The following is a 21,223-nucleotide window of genomic DNA, read 5'->3' on the forward strand; positions in this document are numbered from 1 at the left end:
CCATCAGGTCCCTCTCTGCCCAGCTCTCCAGCCTGCCCAGGTCTCGCTGAATGGCAGCGCAGCCTCTGGGGTACCAGCCGCTCCTCCCAGTTCTGTATCATCAGCAAACTGGCTGAGGGCACCTTCTGCCCCTTCATCCAGGCCCCTGGTGAGTGAGTTGGGCAAGACTGGACCCAGCACTGACCCCTGGGGAAGCCACTAGCTACAGGCCTCCAGCTGCACTCTGCACCATTGACTGCAGCCCTCTGAGCTCTGCCATTCAGCCAGTTCTCAATCCACCTCACTGTCCACCCATCTCACCCACAGTTCTCGAGCTTATGTATGAGGATATTGTGGGAGGCACTGTCAAAAGCTTTGCTGAGGTCAAGGTAGACAACATCCACTGCCCTTCCCTGATCTTCCCAGCCAGTCATACAATCACAGAAGGCTATTTGGTTGGTCAGATGTGGTTTCCCCTTGGTGGATCGATGGTGGCTACTGATAACCTTTTCTTCCACATGTTTGGAGATGACTTCTAGGATCATTACATTTCCATGGATGGAGGTGAGGCTGACCAGCCTGTAGTTTCCTGGGCTCTCTTTCTTGCCCTTTTTGAAGACTGGAATGCCAACAGCTTTCCTCCAGTTCTCAGGTACCTCTCTTGTCCTCCATGACATCTCAAAGATGATGGAGAGTGGCTTAGCAATAACATCTGCCACCTCCCTCACCATTCGGCAGTGCATCCCATCAGGGTCTATGGATTTATGGTGTCTGGTTTGCTTAGGTGATTTCTAACCTGATCCTTCTTGACCAAGGGAAAATATTCCTTTCTCCGGACTTCCTCTTTTGCCTCCAGGGTTTGAGAAACCTGAGGACTGGCCTTGGCAGTAAAGCCTGAAGCAAAGAAGGCATTCAGTAACTCCCCCTTCTCTGTGTCCTTTGTTACCAGGGCACTCACCTCATTCAGCAGCAGGCCTGCATTTTCCCTAGTCATCATTTCCTTACTGATGTACTTGAAGAAGCCCTTCATACAGTCCTTGACCTGCCTTGCCAGATTTAATTCCAAACAGGCCTCAGCCTTCCTCATCACCTCCCTGCACATTCTGACAATGTCCCTATATTCCTCCCAAGTGATCTGTTCCTTCCACATTCTGTAAAATTCTTCTGTTTGACTTTTTGCCAAGAGCTCCTTGCAGTCCTCCACGGTCTTTTTTAAACTATATTTTGTCAGTTCTGTGTTTGGAAACTCGCCTAACATGATACAGTCTTTATATTCCAGTTAGTGCAATCAAGTAAGAAAAATCTGGTTCTAATCTTAATTTTATTTGAACACCAGTTGCTTTGTTAAAAACAGTTACTAACCTTGTTTCCACTGTATATCATCTGAAGATCTTCCTAAGCAAAATACAAATGTGGTTTGTTGATGCAGTGATTTTTCTTCGATCTGCATCTTCCTTACATTAGCTAGAATATATAAAGAAATAAAAGAAATTGAAGGATTTCGCTGAGGTTTAAGAATGGCATATCTCGATACTTTTTTCCTGTTCATTAGCTGATCACAGAGGCAGACAAGACCATAAACATGAAGTCAGAACAGTAACTTTTAACTAAAGAATAAAACTAATCTGAGTTATCCAAGTAGCTAATTTTTAAGGAGATTATTTTATCAGGAACCTCTTGGACACATAGTCCTTTACTTGCAGCTCATGCATTCCACTAAATAGGATCTTGAGACGTGTTTACATAATGCAGACTGTGTATACTGCCATCCTTTTTTTAAGTGTTCGCTGTCTCTGAATACTGCTAAGTTCTGTGATAATGCTTCTAAAGTAAAAGTAATGTGAGCACATGTTGATTTAAGACACTTTGAAATGTTACCTTATGGAATTTAAGCATTATTGAGTGGTCCTTTACCATTTGTTCCTTTGGTCCATTATCAAAGCTCCTTGTAAGTTGAGGAGCTGGTCTCCGGCTGTGGTCAAACAGGTTCTTCTTTTGCTGCAGAGGCCTATGTGGAATTGTCTAATATAGGGCTTCATTATGATTTGTGATAATTAGAATAGCTTAACAAGTTATAATAATTTCATGTTATCTATCCAGTGCCTTATTTCTTAGGATCATTTAAGTTGATACAGTTTCTCCAGAAATCTGTAAAATATAAGTGCGCTTTCTTCCTATACTATACATTGTTTCATCTTTCTGATGCTCAGTTTAATTTGGTTTTGTATTAGTCACTGGTTTGGCTTCTTCTGTGCCATCTCCTTTCCTAAATATCTGTAAAATATTTCATATATCTGAGAATTAGTACAGAACTTTGAAAGATGCTGTGAATTTTTTAGTATGACCATTTGTTTTCTTCTTTTCTGCCTTTTTTTGCTTATACAGTGTTTTAGTAGCTTGTTATGAAGTCTTGTGTTAGGTTTTTCTGAAAATCTAATTAATGTCATCTGGTTCTATTTTACCTACTTTTTCATTGACACAAGAAGATAATTTTTAGAGATGCTCTTCTGCAAAAGGTGCGCATTAAATGCTACCAGATCGTATTATTCCAGAGGGTTTGCACAATTTTTAGTGTTCATTTCAACCGTATTAGTGTACAGATGCTGGATGCATAGATTTATAATTTTCTGAAATGTTTCTAGAAATATTAAAATAGGGCAAAACATGTAATGCCATTCAGTCCCCCAGAACAGTTGCTGTTTCTGTTGAAATTGCAAGTATTAGTTAACATAAGCATTTGGTGGCAGTGTGGTGTTTAAACTAGCATAACTAGCCTCAGCATCCTGCCAGCTGTTCGTTCCTGCCCGCTTTGGCCCCTGCAAGTGTGCCAGGAAACAAGTGAGCACAGCCCATGGTAAGCGGGGCACAAACCTAGCTGACAAAATAATGTTTTGTTTACTTGTGGGTGTTTTTTTCAGCCAAATCAGTTCCTTGTTCAGATTTGCTTCAAACATCTGTACCAGCATAGCAGAGAAAGAAGCATGGAGGTATATCTGGCTGTCTGGTAATAGTGTTGCATTTTTCCACATGGATGTTATGGACTGTCTTGAGTGCTAGTCTACCTCACTTGGGACACTGTCTTTTCTACAAAGTTTGTGATGCATTGCTTTTGTGTTATTCCACTGTCTTTCTATAATGCCCGTTAACATTGTATTTAAGCACTCAAGTCAGTCTTTTCCTGGTTTAGCATTCTCTTAGGTGGTTTGCCCTAAGATGAAAAAAAAGCACTGTGTAATCAAAATGTTTCTGCCTTTGCAAGGTTTTTGTTTGTTTGTTTTAAAAGAAAGCTTGGTATGGTCCATTTCTATACTCTTGTACTTACAGTGGCAACCTCGCAAAGATGAGGGCAGCAGCACGAACTGGTTGTTCTTCCCTCCATGTTAAATGTGCTGCCTGAATTGTTGAGGTCCAAGTTTTGCATTGCCCTTGTGACTGACCTTCTGCTGTCTGATGTAAGCAGGCAGGAACAAGTCCTGCAACAACACTGCCTGGTGTTGACAGAGGTTTAAGAACAGGCAACACAGAGCACATCTCAGCCAGGTTGTCAATGTGCCTGCAACTACCTTCCTGTTTGTGATGGTATCTCTGAAAGCTACAGACGCAGGAGTTTGTGACTCCTGGGTTATTTGTTAACTCCAGAAGCATTTAACAGAGCAAACAATTTGTGTGCAATCCAGAGTACAAAGTGTTACCATACAGATACTGAGAAAAGCCTTCTTGCTTATAAGGGTTTGAAGGGGATTTCCAAGCTTTGAAACTGTGGGGGAAATATTCAAACCCTTTAGGCATAGCAACAAACAGATTCAAGAGTGCTCCAGCAAGGCGCCTTAAAAAAAGTTGGCTGGATTTCAGTTTGACAGCTGAATTTTATTTCTCACACTCTGTGCTCATTCCTGTGTTTTTCTTCTGGTACCAAGAAACATTGCTGAAAACAAAGCAACCCCCATCACTTCGTATTTTATGAAACTATGAAAAAGTGAATGTTTTCACTTCTCTAAAAGCTGCTTTTATGGTGTTGAAAAACACCAGGTTTGATAATAAGGGTAGTTGCATAATACTTAAGTGCAGTATAATATTGTCTTAATTAGAATTTGCTCTTTCCTTGCACTTGAGTGTGTTGTCATTTAATGTGGAGAGGGGAAGCACTGCTTTTTCTGTTGTACAAAGCTTAAACTATTGTGAATGCTTCTCGAAACAATGTATGTTGAATACTGTATTTTTGCACTTTTTAATTTGACATTAGTGTCTCCCCACTGTTCCTGATGAGTGGGCATAAACTTTGTTGTTCAGAAGTGACAAGAAGCCCTTTCCACAGCAATATTAATAGGTTTTGATAGGGTTTTTCTTCTGGTTGTTTTTTTTTTTTTTCCTCCTTTTTTTCAAATTCCATATTATGGCATGAACATAATAGCCTTTCTTATATTAAAAATCCTCTTTGGATTTGCTCATGTATCTCCATTGTATGTTATACTACTTTGGTTTTTGGCATTTATATCAGTAGACATTTTGGATTGTTGAATTTGAGCAATACCATGATTTTTATTTCTAAACACCAACACATTTCCTATGTAGACTTGCAGAGAAAAATGCTCAGGTGATCTAAGCTTTCTGTGTTCTGAAGCTTGTCATACCCTTAGATCTGTTATAGACATTAAAATTATTTCACAGTGTTCTTCTTATTGCTCTTATCAAAGGACATGCTTGTTTAGATATGTTTTCTTTGTTTGGTCTTCAATTGTACTGTTGATTTCTGTTATCATATTTAACATGGTAAATCTGCAAATACTAATAATTAAGTCCTTCCCTCATTTTTGTTGTGCTTTTAAGGCTTGTATTCTGTGTGCATACTGGTATCAGAAGAAAGACATACATTTCTTTTATAAATGTGTTTACAGAAGTTGAAATGTATTAATACTCTTACAGAAGAGTCCTATTTTCAGGTTTATTACTGCTGCAATTTCAAATATTATTGGCTGTGTAAGCCAGAGCTGAAGTCTTGAGGTCACACTTTTTTTAAAAAAAAAAGTTATTTTAAACCATTAATTAAAAAAATTAGCAAAAACAGTCTTTTTTCTTTCTTTTTCAAACAATAATTCCTATACTTCTGTTTTTTTAAAACCAACCTCTAGCTCTTGTTTTGCTGCTGTGTGCCAGGTTGAGAGATAAATGTCGTAAGATGTTGTAGTTTCACAATCCCGTCCATTAGGATAGTCAGGGCTATGTATGGGAAAAGGCGATCCCAGTAGTCTCACCTGCTCCCAGTCTCCTTCCATGTCCTGGCTGCATTTTCATGCCAGGACAAGCCTCTGAGCTGTAGCCTGAGCAGGGGGAGTGGTGCTGGCTGAAGACTGTTACGTTGGCTCAGTTCACATGGGCTTAGTTGGTCCTTTTCAGTCTTTCTCCTTGTGCCAGCAAATGTGTGTGCATAGGTGGAGGGGGCAAGGCTAGGAATGGCTGGCTGAGGGAAGGGGGAAGGTAGGAACACTCTTTCTGTTCTTTCTGTGGCAGCACCAGTACATAACAATACAAAATGATGGTGAAATAGTGCATGAGTCATCTAGCTGATGTGGAATACCAGAAAAATGTGAGACTCTTTTTGTGCTTTTGCTGAGATACAAATGGACTGGAGACACCCACATGCTAGTGGTTAAATAAAAAAATAATTTAAATGTCTTTACTTCTTCATGTCAAGATAAATTCCATTGTGGGTTTGTTATGGCCAGTCCTTACTTCCAAATCAATTTAGTCAGCGTGGTGTCCATTTGCAAAGATAAGTTTTCTTAGTAGAAGTTGCGGTGAATCCTTTCTAATGGTTGTGTAGTTGGCATTCCCCTGTTTTCCCAGCTAGGCAATGAATGAAATCAGGTGGGAGTTTTTTAAATTCCCTTTTCTTTTGTATGTGATGTGAAACAGGATATCACTGGCGCCTCGTGAGCACCGTGCTGCATTGTGATTGTTCCTGCTGTAGGGAGGCGTGTTCACGCGGTGCGTGGGATGCTGGGGGAAGTCTTGCAGTGAGGTAGCAGCCTTGCTGTATTACAGCACTTCTCTGTGGCTCCTGAGCATTAAGAGGGTCATGTCAATGAGCAATGCTGAATGTGTTTTTAAAGTTTTGTCCCTTCAGTTGCCAAGTCTGTTGAAGTGAGTTTGAGTAGCATTTCTGAGGCTGGGACAATGGACTTTCAGAAACTTTGAGGTGAACCTGGACAGAAAAAGTTAGAAATGAGTATAAGGTTTGCAGTGTTTGGTTTGGTGCTATGACCCAGAGAGAGATACATTTTGCTACTTGGTGTGTTGAAGGGATTCAGCAGAAGTGCCCCTTGTATTCAGCTGTGTGTTTCCATGTAAACATTCCTGCAGCATACTCAGGGTTGTATGTAAATCACATGTTGCATTCTCTGTTTGGAAGGAGAAGCCTGTGTGAATAGCTGTCGTCTTTTTGCCTAAACCAACCTTCATGTTGTCATTGTACTGCATTGATGATTATTGTGTCTGGCTTCTCTTGAAGCTGTAGCTGTGCTATACTTCTTTTATTGCTTATAAAGAAGATCTTCAATGTCTTCTTACAATTGACCGGTGAGGGAAATATATTTAGAGAATTGTGAGTGAATCATCTCTTCATTACTGTGGCTGTAAGTAACATCTGCATAAAATCCAGGCAAATCCTGATCTTTGAAAGATCAACATCCTTTGAATTGTATGCTTGCTTTCTTTGTAGTGGGTTGACCTTGGCTGGATGCCAGGTACCCACCAAGCCGCTCTATCACTGCCCTCCTAAGCAGAACAGGGGGAGGGCAAGAAAATAAGATGGAAGAATCTCGTGGGTCAAGGTAAAGGCAGTTTAATAAAGCAAAAGCAACGGCCGCATGTGTAAGCAAAGAAAGACAAAGGAGTTACTATCTACTTTCCATCAGCAGGCAATATCCAGCCACTTCCCAGGAAGCAGGGCTTCAGTATATGTAGTGGTTACTCTGGAAGACAAATGTTGTAATAATAAATGCCCCCTCTTCTCCTTTCTCTTAGCTTTTATTGCTGAGCAGACATCATATGGTATGGAATATCCCTTTGGTCAATTTGGGTCAGCTGTTCTGGCTATATCCCCTCCCAAGGTATTGCCCACCCCCAGTTTAGGGGTGAAGGGGCAATGTTGGAGAGACAGTCTTGATGCTGTGTGAACACTGCTCAGTAGTAGCCAAAGCACTGGTGTGTTATCAACAGCTCTGTAGAAACCAATACAAAACACAGAACTATGAGGGCTGCTATGGTGAAAATTACTCCATCTCAGCCAGACGATACACTTCCATAGTGTAAATCTGTGTGTTTGAATAACCCTTTGTACTGTACCGGATTATGTAGCCTGCTGATTATTCCCAGGGTTCAGCCTTTCCTTTCCCTGTGTCCAAAGAGGATGGGAAATGTGACCACTCAAAAACTGTCACTCAGGGGAGCAGACCTGGATCTTCTCTGTTGTTCTTTATGTTGGTTTTTTTCTGGAAAAGGAAAGGAGCACTCATGTGTGTTTCTGGAGAAATATGGTTGGTGAGGAGAAAATTAACCGATCCTTGGGGATTTTTATTCTCTCTAAGGCTTTTCACTGGAGTCTTCTGTATTTGGTGACATAAATTGAACTTGGCTATTTGTCTTCTGCACTTACTCTGCTATTAACTCCTCATCTCCCTGTGTGGATAAGAGACTCCTGTGCCAGCAAACCTCTCCCTGTATTGCATGGTTTACTGGTAGCGAAGCAAAAAACACAGCAGATCGGGGAGGCTGGCAGGGGCACACTGTCAGGCATCTGTTGAGAACGGAGTCAGAGATGTGGATGGGAGGAGATGGCAGGGAAAGGTAGGGTGCCCAAGGGAACAATGTTGAAAAGGCTGCAGCATCTCCCCAGCTCTGAAAGTAAACCCTAGAGAGCCAGGAGCTGGCTCCTGAGAGGTGCTGAGCCTATCCTGGTGCCCCTCAGCAGAACTCTCCTGGCAGCTCCTGCTCCATCTGCCCTGCTGGGAGAGGACAGGGAGTGAGCAGAGGGAAGCACTGACCCACTGAACTTTGCTGCTGCTCCCCCAACTTGTGCTGTAGTGTTCCCTCAACAAAGCACTCGGCCCATCAGGGAAAACTCACCCCTTTAGGAGCTGCTCTGTAACTATTGTCACTTGAAATAAAATGCCACTTTAAAAGTTCTTCACAGAGTGTTTTTTTTGTATTGAACTGAGCCCTTAAAGACAAGATTACATGTATGCCACACTTTATAAAAGTGTCTCCTTGATTGTAACCATGTTACTTGAAATAATATTGGCATTTGTTGGCATTAGGAAAATAACACTCTAGTGGAGTGTTTACCATGTGTTTTTCATCTGCTTTCATTTTATTTTGTCTTTTCCATTTATACTTATCTTTGTCTCAAAGCTCTTCTATTTTATTTTCATTCGGTCTGCATGTGTCTTCCTTCCTTTCATCTTTTCCACGTTTCGGACAGCCATCCAGTGTTACAGTGATGACATTGAACCATGAGGAATTCTACTGCATGGCATAAGCCCAGAAGTCAGGAATTTTTGTTCTTTGGTGATTTTTGTTTCTCCTCCCTGCCACCTCCTTGGCTGGTGACTTCCTTTCTGTGTCTCAGTGTCCTTGTCAGATGGCAATGAGAATATTCATGAATATAAAATACATTGAGATTGAGAACTGGCTGAGTGGCAGAGCTCAATGGTGCAGAGTGCAGCTGGAGGCCTGTAGCTAGTGGCTTCCCCAGGGGTCAGTGCTGGGTCCAGTCTTGCCCAACTCACTCACCAGGGGCCTGGATGAAGGGGCAGAAGGTGCCCTCAGCCAGTTTGCTGATGATACAGAACTGGGAGGAGCGGCTGGTACCCCAGAGGCTGCGCTGCCATTCAGCGAGACCTGGGCAGGCTGGAGAGCTGGGCAGAGAGGGACCTGATGGAGTTCAGCAGAGGCCAGTGCAGGGTCCTGCCCCTGGGGAGGGACAGCCCCGTGCACCAGTACGGGCTGGGGGGGACCTGCTGGGGGGCAGCTCTGCGGGGAAGGACCTGGGAGCTCTGGTGGGCAGCAAGTTGCCCACGAGCCAGCAGTGTGCCCTGGTGGCCAAGAAGGCCAATGGGTCCCTGGGGGGCATTAGGAGGACCGTGGCCAGCAGGTCGAGGGAGGTGATCCTGCCCCTCTGCTCTGCCCTGGGGAGGTGCATCTGGAGTGCTGGGCCCAGTGCTGGGCTCCCCAGTTCTACAGGGACAGGGAACTACTGGAGAGGATCCAGCAGAGGCTACAGAGATGCTGAGGGGACTGGAGCATCTCCCTGATGAGGAAAGGCTGGGAGAGCTGGGCCTGTTCAGCCTGGAGAAGATGGAGAGGGGATCTTGTCACTGCCTACCAATATCTTAAGGGCGAGGGCCAAGAGGATGGAGCCAGGCTGGTTTCAGTGGTGCCCAGTGATGGACAAGGGGCAACGGGCACAAACTGCAACTCAGGAGGCTCCATCTGAATATGAGGAAAAACTTCTCTGAGGGTGACTGTGCCCTGGGACAGGCTGCCCAGAGAAGCTGTGGGGTCTCCTTCTCTGGGGACATTCAAAACCCACCTGGACACATCTCTGTGCAACCTGCTCTCGGTGAACCTGCTTTAGCAGGGGGTTGGACTAGATGATCTTCAGAGGTGCCCAACCCTGACCATTCTGAGGGGCAGGGGAGAACACAAGTGCCAACAATTTATTTTTGTTGAAATGATCATTGTCTTGCTCAGCTTTTTATGGTTTCTTAATAATAATATTTATTTAAGGCATGGAGAAATGAAAGATCATGTAAAATGCTATTGATTGTGGTGATGCTAGATTGAGCCCTATGTTGCCTGTGTTCTTGTGAGTGTGCTTTTGACCCGTATACCCCCGTTCACTTGGAAATTAAGCCTGAAATTTTGCCATCTGAGTGAGGCATCCTTATCTCACTTGGTTGGCTTGTATTCTTAATATAAGTAACCCTTTTCCTAATATAACTTGTCAGAAGCATTCTGACTAAACTTGAAGTTGGTGATCATCTGTTACTGCCTGACAGCAGTGTATTTTCTGGACAAATACATGTTTTCTTCATTCCTTTCTCCGAGGAAGAATTGTATATGCTGAACAGGTTTTGTCTGGGTGCTGAGGTGATGGTTTTTGTTTAAACTCATATGTTCCCATATGGCTACATGGGAGAAGGCAAGAGTAGAAGAGGGCTTCTTGAATTTTGAGCAGAAGGCATGAAATTTGCAATTGTTTTGAGTTCCTATGAAAGTTTATTTATAGCCTTGGACTGTGAAACCTCTGTTACCCGTAAATAAGTCTTACTTATTACTAGTAAGGTAATTTGTGAAACCAGGTCACTGCCCACCAGGATGGCTTAGGATTCCTATGCCTGTTAAAAGCAGTCAGAAGCAGAAAATAGAAATCTTATGTAAGTGTCTGCTAAAAACACTAAATCTTTACTCAAAAATCAAGGGAGAAATTCCTGAAGATTTTATTAAAGCTTTGTATTCTGTTCTCGTCCTATGGGTTCTCAAGCCTAAAGCAATTGTGGTTTTCCTTCTGTTGAAAAAAATGGATGGATGCTGTTGGCTTGCTCAATCACTGCATTATGTTTCTGACCTAATAAGAAAGTTCATTGTTTTGCTAGCTGTCTATTTCTCACAAATGGAGTGCTGTGTTTCTAAGTGAATGTTCATTTAAATATTGATTGGCATTCAGAGATTTCAGAATTCTTACAGAGAAACTAAGTATGATGCTTATTTTAGACTTGGAAATGTTAAGATTTAGTAGTGTCACAGATTACTGGTTTGTAAGGTTGCTTTGTTTTGCAACTGTTGTGTAACAATGGCATGTATCTTTATGAAAGTGTACGTTCAGATTATTATTCTGAAAATCTGGATGACTGTAAAGTTTGGGGTTTTGGTTGTAATGTAATTTAAAACTATATTGGAAATACCCACTGTAACATGGCTTTTGAAGATATATTTTTCTTTTCCTTTCCTTTCCTCTCCTCTCTCTGCTCTTTTCTGCTCTTTTTCCCTCATGTGGTTGTTTTAGCAAGTGTGCAAGCGAAGATGTGAAGTGTCGCCAATGAAGGAAAAGTGAGAGATTTTGGATTTGTTTCTTTTTTTATTAAAAAAGTGAATGAAATCTCTTTTTATTAAACTGAACATATTATTCCCCCATGTTTATTTGTTTGTTTGTTTATTTCAGGAATTTGAAGCTTTTCAAACATTTGTGGAAAATCGACTTCCCTTTGATATTGTTATTGATGGACTCAATGTTTCCCACATAAACCCCAGAAAGATACAGTGTGAAAATGTAAGTGCTGTTTAAATATTCATTAAGAGTTTTGTGTATGCTGATTGTAAAACAGTAATTGCCTCATTATTACTTATTCTCTTGAGAAACTGGTCAAACATTGTTGTAGCACGTGTTACAGTGAAGTTCAAAGAGTTATCTAGATTTCACAGATTGAAAATCATCAGTGGGAAGATGGTTCTTCTTACATATTTTACTGTATTAGCCTTAAAAAATCATACCTAAATTTCCTCATGTATGCGATGCTCATAGATACAGCTAAGGTATCAATAATAATATTATTAGGACATATACTGTCTGAGTGTGTATGTTTTCATAGTAACAGGGATTTAGGGAAACAGGCTAAATCTACCATATAGAAAATCTACTCTGATATAGTTAAGCTGGTAAGAGTTCTTCTTAAAATAACCCCTTAGTTCAAACCACATCCTGTACAAGTTTAAACTTTATTTCTCTGCCTATTGACTTAAGCATTTGAGTCCTGTTCCTACAAGGGCAGCTCAAACTGTCTGTAGTTCTTTCCACTTGGTTATTTGTAGAAGGATAATCCTGCTTTTTTACCAATACCTATTTTTGAGATTCCTTAGTACTGCCTTTTAGCATTTCACTAAGAAATGGCTTAAGAGTTTTTTCAGTGTCAATCAAATATTTACTTTAAATGAGGAGTAATGAAGTAACTGCTCACATGTATTCCAAAGCCAGAATTTAAATTTCCATGCTCTTGAAATTAAAAGTTATAAATGTGCTTGATAATAAAGGAGGTAATTTATTTCTAGTAATTACAAGAAATATGTTTTTGTTCTAAGAACTACTTTAAAACTACTCTTAAGAAGAAGGATATGCTTTCATATATGTAGTTAAAAGCAGCTGAGCTAGGGAGATTAGAGAATCTTGCTGAAGGATGTTTGTTTGAGAGTGGCAGTAAAGTTTCATGAGATACTGGCTCATGAAGAGGGTACTTTCCTTATTAAGAAAATAGGAAAGGAAATTTACACTTTGTTTTGGTGGGGTAAGGAAGGAATTGTTGATTTTCTGAGAAGAATCCCAGACAGCAAGTAGCGGAACAATGTTTCAAGATCTAGGACAGATCTATGCTGCCAAGGAGGGGGAAGAGAAAGGAGGGTACTTCTGCAAGGCATGCCTGTCCCAGTGTAGGAGCTCTGAACAGGATCCTGAATGGTCTTTAAAAGCTGGAGGCAAAGGAGCAAAGAGCCAGCCTGGTTCTGATGGGTAATTATTGCTGATTTCTGATTAGAAATCTTGCTAGGAGGTATCAGCATACTGAGGAGCATAAAGTGCCTTTGAGTTCCTCCTTAGCTTCTGCTGTATTGGAAGGACTTTGGGATCCATGATGCCAGGGAGCCGCAAAAGGATTGAATGGAGGCATTAACTTTTCATTTAGGTTGGTCCATATAGATAGAGATCAGATCTCTCTTGAATCATTTAGGAGGATTTTTAGAAAAGATCTGTCTTTCCTTTCTGCACAACAGAACAGTAACTTGGGCTCACCCCATCTTACCTCTAGAAGATTCTCTTAGCTAAAATTTACTTGTTCTATGAGCTAAGTTGCCATTAATTATTATTGCATTTTGTTATGCACAAAAAATGTTAATTGCTGGAGCTTCCGGCAGCCAATCTTTTGCTGTTCCTGTTATCTGGATGCTGGTTTAGATCGTGTGAAGTCACTACATGAGAGAGGATGGACGTGCCCATTGATCCAGACTTACACCTGTTGATACTCACTGTCTAGATAGTACGTTTTCTGGCAAGCAAAGTGTGTATTTGCACTCTTAAGCAACAAAATTGCTCCTTCGCTGCCCAAAAGGAATACATATGAACTACTAAAGACTTTTTCTTGTATTGAGCATCCCTATTCATTGAGATACTTCTGCATTATTTTTTTATCATAGATGTGTCTTTATACATGATTGCAGTATTACCTATTGAGTTTACAGTCTTTTCCAACTGGAAACATTGTTTAAATGTGAGATGGTGCTGCATGCTAGCGAATGCCCTTTTGTTTCTTCATGACTCTGAACTCCTGCGTTGTAACATGTCAGGAAAGGACTGTGTCTTTGTTCTTATTTTGTGTACTTCTGACAAGAAGCATGTATTCTCATTTGCTTACTCTTTTTTTCAAGACTGCTAAAAACAGAAAGAAAAAAAACCCCACAAAACAACCCACAATGCAAAGCAATCCTTTCTTCTGTCTCCAAACTTTTCTTCCAGATGAGGGAAGGGAAGGCCACAGGAATCTCTGCATATGTTGCTTTCCTGGTTAGTGGTGTTGCTGCCAGGTAGTCCCCCATCTGCAAATGCTGACCTTGTTGAACGCTGTAGTCTGCCCTTTGTCTCACAAAACATCCTCTTTAGGAGGCTGCTGTCATCACTCTGGAGGCAGCTGAATGGAAAATGTGGAGTGGGAGTGGCAGGTCCGGGGCATTCACAGCCTGCCCTATTAAACTCTTCAGTGTACATAGGGAAACATAGTGCAGAACTAAGAGGATGGAGAGGAGCAATAAATGCAAGAGAAGCTGGAAGCAGAGCACAAAGGATGAAAAAAGCTAAGAGCGAAGGCTGCTGAGATCAAGCTGGCTGGCTAGGACGGCATGACTGGCACATTTCGGAGAAGCATGCTGTGACTCGTCAGTGACCTCTTCTGTTCGACTTGAGAGGAAATAAAGGAACAGTACTTCCAAGGACCAGTGTTAAAAGCTGCCCAACCCGTGTCAAAAAGTTACATTATTTTAAGCCTCCAGGTGAAAGTCAGGCTGTGCTCTTTTCAGGTGTTCATTACTGCAGCTGTTAGACCCAGTCAGGATGTTGTTTTATCAGCGTTTCTGTTCCAGTGTATAGTTAGGATGCAGTGATGATTGAAAGAGAAAATGAGATTGTTGCTCTCCATTTACAACACACTGTAAGTGTTACTATTTGCAAATTGTTAGGTTTTTTGGACCATATCCCTTACGTGATTTAGAGAGAATAGTGAAATAAAGGGCATTGTTAAACATAGGAGAAGGCCTAAGATTTTTGTGAAAATAATACGGTAATTTAAATGAATTCTGGTCTTTATTTAAATTTGACAAAAAGCAGTGTTCTGCTTTGTGATTTAGCTTTAAGAACTGTAACTGTTTTCTGAAGACCAACTCTAGCTAACTCTTAATCATACAATTAACTTAAGAAAACATTGATGAAATACTCCTTTCTTCTTTGAAACATCCTAACATTTGTAATTCCATTTAGGCATTCCTTAGGCATTTTGGGAAAGGGCTGGGTTCTGTGGACAAGGCACAAGTACCTTGAGGGATGAGAACAGAAGGAAAAAAAGCAGAAGTTGAAGGAATGATTTTTACTCATTTCATTCCCAAAGTGTTCTGACATTCTGGAAAACTAGATATGTGACTTCCAGTAGCCCCAGGCAACTTCAGTCCTCACAGCCAGCACTTACTTAGCAAATCATCATGAATATTATTGACTTGGCAGATTTACAGGAACATCCTGTGGCAGTTTCTCTAGTGTATGGCACTGTCAGTTTGTAATTACAATCCCCTCTTTTTCCAGGTTGGTTTTATACTAGGTCTGTTTCCTGGTACAAATCACCATGTGGCTGCATCAATTACTGACAAAAAGAGGAGGTAGCACGAGAGTGGGAATAAAGATTTTCGGGGGCTAGGGAATGGTGAGATCATCTGATTTGAAGGCACTGCACACACAATGACTGTAAAACTGCAACACTGGACATGAGCCAGCACCTGTTTTCAACCCTTTGCTTCCTTACTGCAGCATGTTAAATTAGACATTAAAGTTGACTCCTAATTAAAAGATAGTATAGAACGGAAATTATTTTTGCTACATAGTCCAGATAGCAGAAACACACTCCCATAAAATCTAAAATCATTCAGTCTTGTCTTTTTCCAGGTTTGTGGGGGGTTTTTTGCATTCTACTGTTGTTTAAGACTGTACCTGATGTGTATTTGCCTTGATGAGTCAGTCATTGTTTGTACTGCAAACGAGGTAGTTTATAAACTGAGATATCCTTGCAGTTCAACTAAGCAAAGTTGATTCAGGCAGTATCATAACGTTGAGTTAATCCTTTCCTCCAGATGTGCCTAATTACATAAATCCTTAGCCAGCACAATGACGTCTGGTACTCCCTGTCCCTCTGCTGCCATAACTCCCCATAGTACACCCACCTTTCACCTTGTAAAGGTCAAGAGAGGGAATTTCCACACACTAATTGTCCAGTTCTCTTAGTAAACACAAACTGTTACAAAATTCTTAAATGTATTCTTTCCTCTTTATCACAATTTTCTGTAGACATATTCCTTGGAAGTGAGGGGGAATCCCAAGTACAAGCAGGATATCAAGGCTTTGGAGCATCTCGCTTTGCTTTAGGGAGAGTGAAAGGACTGTGATGAGCTGTGCTCCAACAACCCCTAAACTGTGAAGGGCTGGGGTGAGCGGTGAGAGAGCACAATCAGCAAGCACAATTTAAAGGGTACTTTGCTATTTTTAATTTACATTGAGATTGGTATATTGTAAATGAGGTATGTGGCCAGCTCCTTTTTAAACTGTACCCATCTGGTGTCAGGCATAACTGAATATATATTTCAAACGTGTGTTGGATCAAAGCTAACTCACAATTCCCTTCTTCAAACAGTTTAGCAGTTGGGGTCAGCTGTGCCCTTACTTTACCCACTCTGATCTCTGTATTAAACTCAGACATCTAAAAGATTGGTAAAATAGTTCCAGATTGAGTTCCTGAAGGCTGACAGTGCACAAAGGAATAGTTTTTGCTCTTGGCAGGTAGTTCAAAGTGATCACTTCCAAACTTAATCAGCATTTCTATAAATGGACTACATAAGTTCATATTAATTCCCACGTAAATTGCAGTAGGCCTGTACAGCAGCTGATGAAGTCAGATCCTTACAGTTCCCCTCCCAGTCTGGTGGCAGCAGCTGGCATGTCACCCATACCACCCCTCCCACCTGCAGCACCAGTCAGCTCCAGCCAGCAAAGCCACCAGACCTGCCCTCCTGCACCTCTCACAGGCTGCCACAAAAAACCAGGCTGTGGCTGGTGTGTTCTGTGGCAGGCAGAGGGGACAGGACATGCCTTGCAGCTCTTTCTTGTCTCTTCCAGTGGAAGAGCGGCAGGCTTGTTGAGTGGAGGCTGCTCTCTGAATGGGAGAAGGGTTCTTTGACTAAATGAATTGTGTGGTCTCATGTAGTATAGTAATCATGTGAACAGGTGATTGCGTTTTGGTTTTCCATATGTTAAATTTGAGCTTACAGTTTGGGGAAAATAGTAAGTAAAATTTCTCTCCCAAGTCACTCTTACTAAAAATTATCTTGAGGCCATGAAACACAAAGAAATTAACACCTGTGCATACATACATGGTTGACAAATACATGTACTAATGTGGTCAAGTTTTCATGTGGTAATTTTTCCCATTCTTCAAGTCTGTCTTAACTGTGCAAGAGGCATATGAGAGATCAGCTGCACAATTAGTGAGGCAGTGATATTTGATACAAAATATGAGCTCTACTCCATAAGCTGTCCAGCTAAACAAGCAGTTATTAATAAATTTGACCCAAAAAAAGTCAGGCATGGAAAAGAATTTGTTTGTTCTTTGACTCATTTGGCAGCATCTGTGATTTGTTCAAGTCAAGTACTTTACTGTCTGTAAATGAAGCAAGAACTAAGTAGATCCATGAGTCATTCTCTGTTCACAATCAATACATCCAACAGAGGTCTTATTTGTCATACTGTGACAGTTCATCAGTTCTTCCTCCCACCAACTCTTGTCTTACCACTCAACAAAGCAGTCAGACATATGTTTGTTCATTTGCTCCCAGCCTTTTCCATCTTTTTTTCTCCCACCTCCCGCGTTTTAATGGTACTCCTAGTTTGCATTTCCACAATAATGAAACATTTGCCCTGTTACTCAAAGTTGGAGAGGTTTCTGTCTTTGCAGAGATTTCTGTCTTTGCAACATGTGTTTCATTCTTTAGACCTGTACTTTCATGTCCTTTAAGTATTGCACAAATCATGAAGATGAAGATTTTTCAGTGTTTTCACTGAAAATCACCTTGGGCCTCTGTGTAATGTGATCTTAGAAGAGAAAGAAGCTCAAACACTAAGGACTACCCTTGAAATTTCACTTATTTTTAGTGTTAGAGATATGTGACTGGAACATACAATGTTGCATTCATCTCTCATCAGTTAATTTCTGGGGTTCCTTGAATATCTCAGCAGGTAGACTGAGACAAGTTCTTCTCCAAAGCCACATCTGAGAGATTGATGTTTATATACTGCAGTCTTCCCCCTCCCCTCCTATATTGGTGCCATTCTAAAACAGAATAGATCAAGCTCAAAAAATCTATCGGGCATTTTGATAGCTTCTCCCTGTTGCTTTGTTCTAAAATCAGATACTTCCTTGACTCCCCTTAGTATTTGCAGCCTCTGTTTCTGGCTATAAAACTTAATAAAACCCATGTGATTAAATTAACAATCTCTTTCAGTTTCTGTCTGGTATTTATAGTTTCTACCTTTGTATTTGGCAATAACAGCAAATAAAAAGTTAAGGTAAGTACAGGAGCACCCAAGCACTCCTCCTTTTATGAGGGGAGTTGCATCATATCTTCTGTAACAAGAATTCTTCTAATCACTAGGAGTGTAAGCTTGAAATTCAGCAGGGCAGAACAAAATGTGCTGTGATGATTCATGTCCCAGTGAGCTTGGTAACTGTAGCAACAGGTTGGTTATTGTATGTTGTAGAGGAGTCCTGCTAAAATCTGGGTGATGAAGTGAAATGACAGTATTTTCTGAACTGGTTGAGTTTCAATCTTGCTGTTTTCACTTCTTCCTTAGAAACCACAAGATGAGTTTTCTTTGGGCAGCCCAACTGATTCACTTAATTATGGAATTGTTAGGTGGCAATAAGAGGTGTGCTGGGCCTTAGAATCAGAAACCTGGTCTTTAGGGAACAGCTGCTTCTTTAGAAGTGATTCTTGTATGGAAAGTCTCCATAATAGTGAGAGACTATGATGCTATTAAGATACGGGAAGCAGGCCAGAAAATGTGATGCTTGGGTTACTGTAGGCCAATTCTGTGTTAGAATAAATATTTTATTTGAGCCGGAGAAATGCTGGGTTTTAGTATCGTCTTAAAGGTAACATAGGTAAAAGCCTCAGAACAGTAATTGCATTCATTCACGTACATCTGGATTTATTTATATATTTTGAAAAGTGATTGATTTTTGGTTCACAGTTGGCTTTTACATCTGATACACTATTTTTAGTAAAAGCAGGAAAGAAAATATTTGGAAGCTGTGTTATCTGAAGGAGAAAAGGTACAAGTAAACAAAAGCCTAAACTGCATTTGGATTTATTTACCAATAAATAAATACATTTTATTTATGTTACAAAAGTCTACATTTTTTGAACAATATATTATTCCTAGAGATTTCACTATATTGAAATATATATGTAAGTATATGGTTGTTTCAAACCAAAGTATCTAACCTGTCTAATCAAGACAGTGGTCAGAAGTGGAGTAGGATTGCAGGAACAAGGCAAGTTTGGAGGGATGATTCCAGTTGTTACAGCCTCCCAGATTTTTTTACTGATTTAGGAACTTCTGGGTGAAAAAGTTGTGTCCTGACTAGCAAGTTTAATAGCCACTGTTGACGTTTCCTTTGATAAATTTAATTACCTTCCCCAGTTTATTTTTGCCTTTGGTTTTCAAACCATCCCGTGGCAATGAGTCCCACAATTATATAGGATGTGATAATGCATGTGGGTTTTTTTGTTTTAAACCTGCTGCCTGTAAATTCTGTATGATGGCCTCTGCTGAGTAGTGGTGAATGGTCCCCCTTTGCACTTTGCAGCTAACTTGCCATTTGACAGATGACACTTTAATGACACTTCTCAAATGACTAGCATGTATTCTTTTTATAAATTATCTGGAAGGAAAAGTTGCATACAATTGTGCAAAAGAGTTATCACACAGATTTTTCTTTCTTCTCCATTTTTAACTGTGTTCCTTTCTTGATAGGGTCTTTGTTCTACCTGGGTGTGTATGGTGGCCATCAGGGCTATTACTGGGCTAAGAGTAAGCCTCTCAAATTGGGCTCAGGAGACCAGCATTTTATTATGTAATGGTTGACCTCCTGTCTGACTGCGAGCAAAACTGTCCTGGTCTTGCAGGTTACCTGTAATGAATATAGCAAGCCAAAATTTCCTGTGGACTTTTCACTATTTTTAAAAATATATTCTTATTTGTCATAGAATGAAAATTCCTAATAAGCTTTTTTTTCCTTATTTAAGTGTAAGAGATGGGAGGAATATAAGATTTTTAAAAATTAAAAATTAATTGCACTTCAGAAAGGTTTGGGAGTTTGTGTGTGCCACTGCAGCAGTCCATTGCGGTCTCCCATGGGTGACATGTGGTGTGCCTCTGCTGTGGTTTAAATTACAAGATAGCAACAGAGGTAGCAGGAACAGGGACCAGTGATTTGACATAATCTGTCTAACTCCCCACGTCCAGTGCAATTGAAACATGGTCTGTAATAGTACAAAATGTGAAATGCCTAGAAGCCTTGCAAGCATGTCTGTTAATGGTTGTAATCAGACCTGATCTATCCATACAAAACTTAATTAAGCTATTACCAGACATGCTGAGACTTGCAAATGATTTTGTTGTTTGGTATCATGTGAGGAACAGGAGTGATGTAGTAAGAATACCAGTAGCAAGAACATAATAAGAAAGCTATGACTACCTTTGCTGTTCTTCAAATTTTCAGGCTGATTTCTAGCACAGGCAACGCTAATCAGCGTGGGTTCTTCCTCTGTCGTATAGAATGACCTCTAGGAAGTATAGGGATTTTTGGGACTGCTTCTAGGAGAAAAGTCATAGCAATTTGACCCAAGCTGAAATAACTGCAGAGGAGGTCCTAAGTTGCAGAATCTCCTGAAAATGAGCCTCATACCTGCTGGGTCACCTCATATGCATGTTGTGCTAGTGTAGCAGGCCAGTGGCTTACTGCTGTGGAAGTCTATCTTGAGTATAAGGTCATCCCTATCTCCATGTGTAAAGCAAGAGAACTCTCCCTGATACTTGTGAAAACTAAACTAAAACCTTGTTTGCTTCTTAACATGATATCCCCAGTTGCTTACATGATTTTACAACTTTTTAGATCTTCCAAGTTGTATTTTTCTAAATGATAGAGAATGAACTGAAAATTTAAAACTGTATGTATATATTTACTTATTAGTAGCCATGATGCTGTTACACAATAGAAATCTTTGTTCCTCATCCTCCAAGAAAAGATGCCTATCTCAAGATCTTAAAAATTAGTCACTGAAAAACAGTAGATGAAGAAATAACCTTACAAAGAATCATTTGTGTTAGAATTCTCCTTTTTATGTGCATCTCCATCAAATAAACAAACATATTCTCTATTCTATAAATACTATTTCCTAGATATAATCCAAAAATAGTATATTTTAAATCACTTTGAATGCTTAATCTCTGGCATTGTACTTACTGCCCTGTCTTATTGTTAGGAAACCTCCTTTTTCTTGAGAAATTCTCTATTTCAAATCATTTACATATTTTGTACTAATCTTTACAAGTATCTACTGGTTTTTCCTTTCCACCCAGAGATACTAACTTGTGATGTTGTTTCTTCCTGATTTATTATTCACCATTCAGTTCTATAATGATCCAAATAGTTCTTTCCACAGTTCTAGCTGGAAACATGCATTGAAGTTAGAATGAGTCAGGTGAGTCAGAAGCTAAAGAAGCTGTCCAAATTGTGTAAACTTAATATACTGTATTTTTCAACTGATTTTATGAAGTATTAACAGATAGTTCTGTCTAATTTTTCCAAATAATTTCTACCATTTCCAG

The 21,223-nt window shown here is 40.3% G+C and overlaps 1 protein-coding gene across 2 annotated transcripts in view; it reads left to right on the forward strand.

The window, feature by feature from the left end:
• PRORP (protein only RNase P catalytic subunit) overlaps positions 1–21,223 on the forward strand; it is a 53,771-nt gene that overhangs the window by 16,299 nt on the left and 16,249 nt on the right. For both annotated transcript variants that reach the window (XM_055717205.1, XM_005444126.4), the window contains exon 5: positions 11,201–11,308. In XM_055717205.1, coding sequence (XP_055573180.1) covers positions 11,201–11,308 — 108 coding nt within the window. The remainder of the gene's footprint in view (positions 1–11,200; positions 11,309–21,223) is intronic.

Source organism: Falco cherrug, chromosome 7 (genome assembly GCF_023634085.1).
Source record: "Falco cherrug isolate bFalChe1 chromosome 7, bFalChe1.pri, whole genome shotgun sequence".
Lineage (NCBI taxonomy): Eukaryota > Metazoa > Chordata > Aves > Falconiformes > Falconidae > Falco > Falco cherrug.